Genomic DNA, 12,451 nt, shown 5'->3' on the forward strand with positions numbered 1-12,451 from the left:
ATCCTCCAACCACAAGGGATGAACTCGGGTTTCACCAGTTTCCTCATTTCCCCTCCCCCCACCTTGTCTCAGTCAAATCCATCGAATTCAGCACCGCCTTCCTAACCTGCAATCTTCTTCCCGACCTCTCCGCCCCCACCCCAGTCTGACCTATCACCCTCACCTTGACCTCTTTCCACCTATCACATTTCCGACGCCCCTCCCCCAAGTCCCTCCTCCCTACCTTTTATCTTAGCCTGCTGGACAAACTTTCCCCATTCCTGAAGAAGGGCTTATGCCCGAAACGTCGATTCTCCTGTTCCCTGGATGCTGTCTGACCTGCTGCGCTTTTCCAGCAACACATTTCCAGCTCTGATCTCCAGCATCTGCAGACCTCACTTTCTCCTCTATCCATGGTAATATACTATCACCAATACCATAGACCTTTATCTTGGTAAGTAGCCTTATTGAATGCCTTTTAGTAATCCAAATATATTATGTTTACTGGTTAATTCATATTTACCATACCCATTACTTCCTGAAAGAACTGTATTACATTTTTCAGGCATGATTTCTTCTATGCTGACTCTGCTTAATTATGCTCTGTATTCCTAAATGCTCTGCAACTACATATTTTATAACAGACTAACATTTTCACAGATGAACAGGGCGGCACTGTTGCCTCACAGTGCCAGGGACCCAGGTTCGATTCCAACCTCAGGCGACTGCCTGTGTGGAGTTTGCATATTCTCCCAGTGTCTGCATGGGTTTTCTCCAGGTGTTCTGGTTTCGTCACACAATCCAAAGAATGTGCAGGTGAGGTGAATTGGCCATGCTAAATTTCCCATAGCATTCAGGGATGTTAGATTAGGTGCATTAGTCAGGGGTAAGTGTAAGAAAGTGGGGTAGGGGAATGGGTCTGGGAGGGTTACTGTTCGAGGGTTGGTGTGGACTTATTGGACCGAAGGGCCTGCTTCCATAGTGTAGGGATTCTATGATAAACTGACTCAATTGAAGTTTTTAAGATTCTGAATGGTTTTGAGTAAGTGGACGTAGAATGAAAGTTTCCTCTTGTGGGACAGTCCAGAAATACAGGACACTTTTACAGAACCAGAGGATGCTCTTTCAGGATGGAGATGAGAAGGATCTTTTTCTCTCTGAAGGCTGTCAATCTCTGGAATTCTTTGCTTCAGAAGGCAGTAAAATTGAGGTTGTTGAATACGTTTAAGCCAGAGATGGATATCTTTTTGTTAGGCAGGGAATCAAAGGCGATTGGGGGAAGATAGGAACAGACAATTCAAAACAGAAACTCATCAGCTATGAAGGCTGATCTCTATTCCTTCTTTATATGTTTTTATTGCTATGTGATATTTGCAACTGTGAAAATAATCTACTGAGCTTGAGCTTTAACACTAGCTTTCATAATTCTAGTACTTTTCCAGATTAAATAAAAAGAATAGATTTTTAAAGCTTTATATTTGGTTCAATTTTTCAAACATAAACATGTGTGCTTAAGTGAGAAAAGAAACATACTGATCATACGTCTGTTGCAGCTTTTGTGGCCTATAAATTTGGGAAAAATGTATTAAACTGAGAAAGATGGACTACAAGTGAGAAGTGGTAAGTGAGAGGTTTCAATGACCATCTGTTGTATCAAAGTTAGGAAAATAAAATGGAGACATTAATTATAAGACCTTATAATTAAAAGGAACAACACAAAGTGGCATACTCACAATTGAGGTGCTGAATGCTACTTGACGTGAATGTGCAATTTTTTCATGTTCATCATCCTCATATACATCTTTCTTAGTCAATGTTGAGCCTTTAGAAGTCAAGCAATTTAATGAGCTATGGCTTCCCACTATTGGTAGGGATCTGCAGCTGTTCGAATGGTGACAAATAGGTTCCATAGAAGTGTTACAGCAATCTTCAGAATTAAAATTCTGATAAAACTCCAGCCTTTTTGCTATTGGACAGGTGAAAGACAAACATCAATATGAATATAAAGGATTGAAGTGGATTGATTTAAACATTCTAGTGTTCTCTTCTGACAAATAACACTGATCAAAAATCTCAGTACATTTCAAACATTCTTTACAAATATCCTGTTTAAACGTTACAGAAGACATGATGCACAAAATTGGTTTTAAACACATGTTCGGTGTATATGAGCACAAAATGACTCTTTTCTGTTAAGATCAATGATGAGACCATTAAATTGTTATGATTTTGTTGGGGATCAATAATTTTCCTTATGTTTAAAGCAGAGAAAGTTTGAGATCTTATGTACTTAGTAAGGGAATAAAGCCACACAAGACTCCATTGTTTTGAACTATACTTTTCTGTGCAAAGTTAGAATATAAAACAATTAAATCCGTACATCTTGCCGAAACTGACATGAGGCAAGAGTAAATTAACAGACAAACTGTGATTCATCAGCCCACAAAGCATATCAAACAGAATATGTCGTTCAGACAGATTCCAGGAATTTCTCATCAACAACTATCAGCCTGACATTACAAGACATCAAAACTCATTATAACTTTGCCTCCTTCACAAGGAATGTCAGTTCTTAACTTTCAAAGATCTAGCTTTCATTCTTCCTTAAAACCTGCAGTCACGCATGGACTGCCTCAATGGCTGTTCAAATCCTGATAATTTAATCTCTTGCCCCAATACTGGGTTCCACTGGACTTCTATCTACACTTTAGTACCTATTCATGAGCACAATTCCAGATTTTGCCTAGTTTCACTATGTGGTAGTGCCCCTGGGTTTCTTGGAGATCTAGTATTTCTCAGTGGAGATCTGGGTGGAATGCATTTTGGAGGGTCAATGCAGACTTGACGGGACTAATGGCCTGCTTCCACACTGGAGGGATTCCAAGATTATTACTATTTCCTGGAACGGCTTCTCTTAACACATAAGTCAGCGTTCAAGTCAATAGTCCTAACTAGTACATATGAAGAGGAAGTATTCACTGACAAACAAAATAAAACACCAAAATTTAACACAAGTTTCTCATTTTAGAAGGAAACTGGCATCAAAAAGTAATATTTTTATATAATTTAAGAAAATCTATAAATTTGTTATCTAAATCCCACTCCATTAAATAGAATAGTACAAAATTATAAAGTAAACTAAGTTTAATTAAATGAACCTCATCTTTACTGGAAAAAGGAACAAGAATTACACTTCTAATAACACTTTTGATGACCTTCAGATGCTTCACAATCAATGAAAATGTTTTCAACATTGATCGCTGAGTGGGTTGAGGTTGAGAAATAAATATGCCAAATCATCTTGGTTGGTGTATCCATGAACTGACTGGATGACATCAGACAGTGAGGTAGTCCATGTGATTATTTAAAGTACTTTCAAAATCTAGCAAAATTGTAAATTTTGTAAATGAAACTTCTAAATTGTAAACAAAATAGAAACATACCATTTTCTTCATGAAAATACTCAATCCCAGCAATGTTGCACCTGCTGAAAACCATTTTGTTCTCTGTAAGTGTTCCAGTTTTATCTGAAAATAGGTATTCAATCTGCCCCAGGTCTTCAGTGATGTTCAACGCCCGACATTGAATGGTAGAATCTGTATTTTCATCATACAAGTCAATGTCACTCTGGAGGAGAAGTACTTGGCCCAACTTGACAATTTCAATGGACACGTACAACGAAATTGGGATCAACACCTTAAAAATAAAATGCCAGGATGGCATAGGTTTAAGTTTGAATATTTGATGTTATTGATATCACTATTTTCAGAGCACATAAAATAGACTGTAAAAATCACACCTAGTATCTTTGTGAATATAATTCTTACAGAAAATCAAGCATCTTACATTTCAAAAATCTTCCTTTCAGAACCTCCATCTTTCAATTAAAAGCTGGTTAACCACCTCCTACACTGTTCAGCTAATGCAACTGTAGCAAACTCACTGAATGATTTTCCTAGTCTCTGTGAGGTATGCTTTCCTTTTCATACCACACAATTCGGCCCTTATTTTTGTACTGGGTCTCTGTAAAGCATCTGAAATTCAGTTCATTCTACACCCGGCTTTTCTATATAGCCTGTAATTTGTTTCACATTATCACATTTTCTTTTGAAGATCCCAAATGACCCTGTCTCCACCACACTTGCAGGTAATGTATTTCACTTCCTAGCCATTCTGTAAAAAAAGAATTTCTGTGTGTCACCATTGCTTCTTTTGCCAATTATCTTAAATCAATATCTTATAGTGCACAATGTCAATGGGGACAAATTACTCCCTGTGCATGATATGTCGATCTCTCATGATTTTGAACACCTTCACTAAATTCCCTCAACTTTAACTTCTCAAAAGGTAAATAATTCCTGAGTGATGGTCAATGAATATTTTTCAGGCTGGAGTAAGGTTTGTATTAGAGTTCCCCACAGGTCTGTAATTGGGACCCTTGTCTTTCCCTGATATAGATCAATGATCTGGATCTTGGTGTTCAGGGGACAATTTCCAAGTTTGCAGATGACATTAAACTTGGAAGAATTATAAACTCTGAAGAGGACGATGTACAATTGCACAATTCAAAAAGGGGTGCAGGAGCAAAGGTACCTGGGTATACAGATCTTTTAGGGTGTCAGAACAGGTGGAGAGAACAGTTAATAAAGCATGCAGTGTTCTTGGCTTTATCAGTAGGGACATAAAGTACACAGCAAGGAGATGAGGTGAACGTGTACAAAACATTTGTTAGAACTCAGTTGGAGCACTGTGCACAATTATGCACTGGAGAGAGTGCAGAAGAATGGTTTCAGGAATGAGAAATTTCAATTTTGAGGACAGATTGAAGTACAGAGTTATACAGTACAGAAGATGTCCTTTGGCCCATCGACTCTACACCAATCAAAAAAAACCTACTGTAACTCTACACAACTTCCACTTACCAGCACTTGGTCCATAACACTGAATATTGTGGCAATTCAAGTGCTTATCCAAGTACTTTTTAAAGATTGAGAGATTTCTCACTTTAATTATCTTCCCAAGCGGTGCATTAAAAATTTTCTGCACCTTCTGGGTGAAAAAGCTTTCCTCAAAACCCCTCTAAACCTCCTGACTTTAAGCTTAAAATTGTGGTCCCTTATTATGGACTCTTCAACTAAGAGGAACAGGTGCTTTCTATCTACCTTACCCATGTGCCTCATACTTTTATAGAGTCATGGAGATGGACAGCATGGAAACAGACCCTTTGGTCCAACGTGTCCATGCCAACCAGCCATCCTGACCTGATCTAGTCACATTTGCCAGCACTTGGCCCATATCCTTCTAAACACTTCCTATTCATATACAAATGCCTTTTAAATGTTGTAATTGTACCAGTCTCCACCACTTCCTCTGGCAGCTCATTCCATATATGCACCACCCTCTGTGTGAAAAAGATGCCCCTTAGGTCCCTTTTATATCTTTCCCCTCTCACCCTAAAGCTATGCACTCTAGTGCTGGACTCCCTCACCCCAGGGAAAATACCTTGTCTATTTATTCTATCCATGTCCCTCATGATTTTATAAACCTCTGTATGGTCACCCCTCAGCCTTCGACACTCCAGGGAAACCAGCACCAGCCTATTCAGCCACTCCCTAAAGATTAGATTACATTACAGTGTGGAAACAGGCCCTTCGGCCCAATAAGTCCACACTGACCCGCCGAAGCGCAACCTACCTATACCCCTACATTTACCCCTTACCTAGCACTACGGGCAATTTGGCATGGCCAATTCACCTGACCTGCACATCTTTGGACTGTGGGAGGAAACCGGAGCACCAGGAGGAAACCCACGCAGACACGGGGAGAACGTGCAAACTCCACACAGTCAGTCGCCTGAGGCGGGAATTGAACCCGGGTCTCCGGCGCTGTGAGGCAGCAGTGCTAACCACTGTGCCACCGTGCCGCCCATAAAGCTCAAATCCTCCAACCCTGGCAACATCCTTCAACCCTGGCAACATCCTTGTAAATCTTATCTGAACCCTTTCAAGTTTCACAACATCCTTCTGATAGGAAGGAGACCAAATTGCACACAATATTCCTAAAGTGGCCGAACCAATGTCCTGTACAGCCGCAACATGACCTCCCAACTCCTATACTCAATACTCTGATGAATAAAGGAAAGCATACCAAATGCCTTTTTCACTATCCTATCTACCTGTGACACTACTTTCAAGGAACTATGAACCTGCACTCCAAGGTCTCTTTGTTCAGCAACATTCCTGAGGACCTTGCCATTAAGTGTATAAATGCTGATCTGATTTGCTTTTCCAAAATACAGCACCTCACATTTATCTAAATTAAACTCCATTTGCCACTCTTCTGCCCATTGGGCCATCTGATCAAGATCCTATTGTACTTTGAGGTAATCTTCTTTGCTGTCCATCACACCTCCAATTTTGGTGTCAACTGCAAATTTACTAACAATACCTCCGATGTTCACTTCCAAATCATTTATATAGATAACAAAAAGCAGTCGATCCAGCATGATCCTTGTGGCACACCACTGGTCACAGGCCTCCAGTCTGAAAAATAACCTTCCACCACCACCCTCTGTCTTCTACCATTGTGCCAGTTCTGTATCCAAATGGCTAGTTTCTCCTGTATTCCAGGAGATCTAACCTTGCTAACCAGTCTCCCACGGGGAACCTTGTTGCAAGCTTTATTGAAGTCTATATAGATCATATCCACTGCTGTGCCCTCATCCACCCTCTTTGTTGATTCTTCAAAAAACTCAATCAAGTTTGAGAGACATGATTTCCCACGCACAAAGCCATGTTGACTTTCTCAAATCAGGGATAGTTTTGCCTTTGCAAATACAAGTAAATCCTATCCCTCAGAATTCCCTCCAACAACTTGCCCACCACCGACGTCAGGCTCACTGGTCTATCATTCCCTGGCTTGTCCTTACCACCTTTCTTAAACAGTGGCATCACGTTTGCCAACCTTCTGTCTTCTAGCACCTCACCTCTGACCATCGAGGATACTAATATCTCAACAAGAGGCCCACCAATCACTTCCCTAGCTTCCCACAGAGTTCTTTGGTACACCTGATCAGGGCCTGGGGATTTATCCACTTTTATGCGTTTCAAGATATCCAGCACTTCCTCCTCTGTAGTAAGGACATTTTCCAAGATGTCACCATCTATTTCCCGACATTCAATACCTTCCATGTCCTTCTCCACAGTAAACACTGATGCAAAATACTCGTATAACATCTTCCCCCATCTCCTGCGGCTCTACACATAGGCTGCCTTATTCATCTTTGAGGGGCCCTATTCTCTACTTAGCTACCCTTTTGTCCTTAATGTATTTATAAAATCCCTTTGGATTGTCCTTAACCCTATTTGCCAAAGCTTTCATGACCCTTTTTGCCCTCCTGACTTCCCTCTTAAATGTACTCCTACTGCCTTTATACTCTTCTAAGGATTCACTCGATATCTCCTGTCTATACCTGACATATGCTTCCTTCTTTTTCTTAACCAATACCTCAATTTCTCAAGTCATCCAGCATTCACTACATCTACCAGCCTTTCCTTTCACCCTAACTGGAATACCCTGTATCTGGACTCTCGTTATCCCATTTTGAAGGCTTCCCATTTTCCAGCTGTCCCCAATCAGCTTTTGAAAGTTCTTGCCTAATACTGTCAAAATTAGCCTTCCTCCAATTTAGAACTTCAACTTTTAGATCTGGTCTATCCTTTTTAAAAACTAATAAAATTATGGTCACTGCCCCCAAAGTGCTTCCCCATTGACACCTCAGTCACCTGCCCTGTCTGATTTCCCAAGAGTAGGTCAAGTTTTGCATCTTCCCTATTAGGTACATCCACATTACTAAATCAGAAAATTTTCTTGTACGCACTTAAATTCCTCTCCAACTAAACCCTTAACACTACGGCAGTCCCAGTCAATGTGTGTAAAGTCAAAATGCAACGAAATCAAAGTATTTGGGATTGTTCTCCTTGGATAGGAGACAGTTGAAAGGAGAGTTGATAGGTGATTTCAAACTTATGAATGAGCTGGGTACAGTAGATAGGGAGAAGCTGTTACAACTTGTAGAATAAAAAGAACATTGCCACATAGATATAAAGTAATGTGCAAATGAAGCAAGGATGGAGAAAAAAATGCACAGTGAGTAGTTAGTGTAGCGCTGCCTGGAAATGTAGTGGATGCAGATTCAATTGAGGGTTTCAACAGGGTAATTATTAATCACTTAGATAAAAATTGCATGCAGGGATATGGGGAAAAGGCAAGAAATTTATACGAGGTAATAAAACAGGTAAAAGGAATAATGGGCAAAATGGTTTCCTCCTGGGTCGTAACAATTCTGTGGTTTCTCCAATTCATTCGTCATTCTGAAACTACTTTCATGAATCTTTTCTGTACTCTCTCAACATCCTTCCAAAATTATGCCATCCAGAATGGACATAACGTTCTAGAAAAGCCAAATCAATGTGTTATATAGGATTACAAAAGTTTCTTTTGTACTTTACGTCCCTACTAATAAATCCTAATCTTTGACTTTTTATTCACCATTTCCTCAACCTGCTCTTCCAGATTCAATGGTTTGTGCATTTGCTCTTGCACCTGTTTAGACCTGCACTTTTTATTTTATAATGTATTTTTATTTTCTACTGAAATAAATCACTTCACATGCATCTACATTCAAAATGACACCTCTAAAATGTTTGCCATTCCACCCTCTTGAAATTTCACACTAGCCATCTCAGTACATAATTTTTTCAAGTTTTCTGTCATCTGCAAATTCTGAAACTATCCAATATATCCAAGTCTAGGTCTCATAATGCACAGAGAAAAACAACATCAATGCCAGAAAACCCAACTCTATATCTTCTTCCAGTCCAAAAAAATACTCACAATGACTCGACGCTTATTACTTGGTCAACTTCATATCCACGCCTCCCCTGTCTTTATAGCATAACGCTATAAATTAAAATTTTTGTGCTTATGAAGTGCCCAAACTTCCAGTAGGGTCAGATTTAGACCTGCAACATCATACATTATTTGTACAGCCCCCCTTACCTGAAGTAAAATAATCATGGTCCAGAACATGTAGAATGCTGCCAAAGCTGAAGGGGTATGTTCTCCATCTGGCTGAGGGACATTAAAAATAGGAAATTGCGAATAGCTACTTAACCAAATTCCATGACCTAATCATAAAATAAAAGTAATTAAGGTTAGACTTTTAAGATATTAAATTGCATTATTCACAATATTTCTTTTGAAAACCGCACACAATGAAAAGGTTTTTGATGACATCATTGCAATCTTCTGATCAATAAGATGTAGGAATTGCGCATCTCGTAATAGCCCGGAATATCCTGGAACAGGACAGAAAAGTCTACCAAGATCAAAGGTAAATCAATTACATATATGATTTCATAGGTAACAGGAAAAGCAGCCCAATCTGATGAGCAGTAATAGAAATTTGAATTAAGTAACCATGATGAAAAACTTTCTCAAAGATTAGTTAACAGGCTTATGCAATTCACATTATTTATGACACAATTCACAAAAGGTATTGCATTCTAGGCTTGTAGACAATATCTAGTTATCAAAGAAAGGAGGACACTTGCAGGATGAGAAAGGTAGCTTTGTCAAACTTCTGTAGGTAAGTGTTGAGAACTACAAAATGGCAAATACACATGCTAAATGACAAAGACGTATATTGTTAAATAAGGTTTAGCAGAAAAAACAAATTCAAGTATGCTAACTGACCATACACTGAAATGTACAATGTTATGTGATAGCAACTGCCACTGTAGAATGTAATCGTGTGTGAATAGAATTTAGGTCAATGGTAATTAGAAGGGTACCACATTTAAACCAGTAAAATTAAGGGGCTGTTGTGGTGCACTGGTAGTATACGTACCCCTGGATCAAGAGATCCAGGTTCAAGTTCCATCTGCTCCCATCTCTGAGCAGGTTGATTAGAAAAATTGATTAAACGAGTAAAAAAAAAAGGACGGCACGGTGGCTCAGTGGTTAGCACTGCAGCCTCGCAGCACTAGGATCCCAGGTTCGATTCCAGCCTCAGGTGACTGTCTGTGTGGAGTTTGCACATGCTCCGCGTGTCTGCATGGGTTTCCTCCGGGTGCTCCGGTTTCCTCCCACAGTCCAAAGATGTGCAGGTCAGGTGAATTGGCCATACTAAATTGCCCATAGTGTTAAGTAAGGGGTAAATATAGGGGTATGGGTGGGTTGCGCATCGGTGTGGACTTGTTGGGCCGAAGGGCCTGTTTCTACACTGTAATGTAATGTAATGTAATCTAATCTAAATCTATTCTGTCAATAGGTGAATCAGAGATAGAAGTGGACTAAAAAGCAGCAATAATACATTTTAATGCAATTAAGAGAATAAAATACACATTTTGGCAAAGATTTTCATTTTATACTCATCAGAACAATTCACAAATATATCATTCGAGAGTAAAAACAACTTTTATATTGAGTGAATAGAGAATGTTGATTAGTTGGGAAGTGAACTGCAATTGGGAGGGGAGTTGCCATGGAGAATGTACCAATTCATGCTGATTGACAGTTAACAGCAAGCTTTATGTTTTAAACTAGTTGACTGTCATTGGTCATGGCACTGCCCTGAGAAATGAACCAATGAATGATTGTCACCTACTTAAGATGAACAGGCGCAGTGCACATATGTATTACTTCTATCTCTAAACCAGTGCTCTTTCAAATTGTCCTGAAGAGCGCAAGATGAAAAACTTAAACAAAATGTGTCTGCCTTTCAGCAATAATCAAGTTCTGTACTACCAAATAACTATAATTAAGAACATTAAAGTGGCACAGTGAAAAAGAATGTTGCGCTAAATAAAGACAAAAGTTAAAATTATGTGCCTGCAAACTGACTGCAGTTGTAACATCACTGAACTAGTGATCCAGAACCCAAGATTAATGTTCTGGGGATATATTTTAAAATCCCACGATGGCAGGTTGTGAAATTTGAATGCAGTACAAGTCTGGAATAAAAAGCTAACCTAATGATGACCACGTTAATCACTGTTATCCTCATAAAAATCCAACTAGTTCACTAATTCCGTGCTCCAAGGAAGGAAGACTGTTGCCTTTACCCAATCTGGCTTACATGTGACTCCAGACCCACAACAATGTGGCTAACTCTTGACTGTCCTCAGAAATGATCTAGGAATTCACTCAGGTCCACTGCAATTAGGGAAGAATAATAAATACTTGCTTAGCCAGTGATGCTCACATCCTTTGCACAATATTTTTAAAAAAATTAAGTTGTTAACTCAAAAAACAGAAACTTAGTACAAAAGGTCTTGAGATGCATTCTTGCTTAATCCTGAGTCAGGTTTCAAAACTATAACAGAACCATTAGCAAGACTGTCAAATTCTACTTACACAACATTACCACCCACATTCACTCAGTGAGTTGCTCATTCTGAGAAGTGACATAAACATGCTGGGCTAAATGACCCCCTCCAGCACTATGACAATTTTGTTAATTAGTCTTAACTCACTCCCATGATTGTTTTGATGTAAGTTACAACTTATATATAATCTCTCAACTTGACTGGCTCCCCATCTGAATAGCACATCAATTGAAAATGAATTTTCTCTCTTTTCAAATACAAAGGGAATCTCTTAGCCCACGTCTAAAATATATGTTTAGCAATACTTACATTTTAGTTTAAGAAAAACATGGATTTGTCTAAGGGACAACTAGCACTGTTCAAACCACGGCATAAACTAATTAAATAGTTACAGTGAATTAGCACTTCACACTTCAAAAAAGATATTTTTTCCATACTGATAAGATAATTATTGTGCAATTTCTTTCAAAGGGAGGTATGCTTGTCCTAATGCAGTCACACTAGACATCTTTCTTCCACATTTTGGCCACTTACCAAATGCTCCAATTAGACTCATCATGAATAGTAGGACCACACACCAAAGAACATCTGTATTAAGCTTCCTTTCAAGTTTGCTGCGCTTGTAGCGAGGGCCACTGTTATTCATCATTGCTTTGGTTTCATGTCCTGGTTTAGAAATAAATAATGAATGATCACCGGCAAATCCAATGTTACTGTTAAATTAAACTGGGACTGTGTATTCTCCTTAATTAATAGAACTAAACAATATAAAACAGCAATAATAATGAGAAACTGGGCTCCTTTAACCAACTAGACTATTCAGTTTCCAAAGCTGCACTAGCAGCCATATGTTTACATTGTCACCAGCTCATAAAACCTTTCACACTATGGTTATACCATATATATTCTAGTAATAGTTAATTTTTTTACTACTTTTTAAGGTTAAACTTATGGGGTTGACCATTACATGGATACTACATTTGAAGGGTTGAAAGTTATGCCTGTCAAAATTCATACCATAGCATTAGAAGCCCAATTGATCTCTGAATGAATCAAGAAAAAAAAGATGAATTATGGTAATT

The 12,451-nt window shown here is 38.9% G+C and overlaps 1 protein-coding gene across 5 annotated transcripts in view; it reads right to left on the reverse strand.

Moving 5' to 3' along the window:
• Positions 1-12,451, reverse strand: part of LOC122550611 (phospholipid-transporting ATPase VD-like) — a 223,966-nt gene that overhangs the window by 72,370 nt on the left and 139,145 nt on the right. For all 5 annotated transcript variants that reach the window (XM_043691638.1, XM_043691647.1, XM_043691617.1 and 2 more), the window contains 4 exons: positions 11,904-12,035; positions 9,040-9,167; positions 3,423-3,675; positions 1,713-1,945 (listed from right to left, as the gene is read on the reverse strand). In XM_043691638.1, coding sequence (XP_043547573.1) covers positions 1,713-1,945; positions 3,423-3,675; positions 9,040-9,167; positions 11,904-12,035 — 746 coding nt within the window. The remainder of the gene's footprint in view (positions 1-1,712; positions 1,946-3,422; positions 3,676-9,039; positions 9,168-11,903; positions 12,036-12,451) is intronic.

This window comes from Chiloscyllium plagiosum, chromosome 1 (genome assembly GCF_004010195.1).
Source record: "Chiloscyllium plagiosum isolate BGI_BamShark_2017 chromosome 1, ASM401019v2, whole genome shotgun sequence".
NCBI lineage: Eukaryota > Metazoa > Chordata > Chondrichthyes > Orectolobiformes > Hemiscylliidae > Chiloscyllium > Chiloscyllium plagiosum.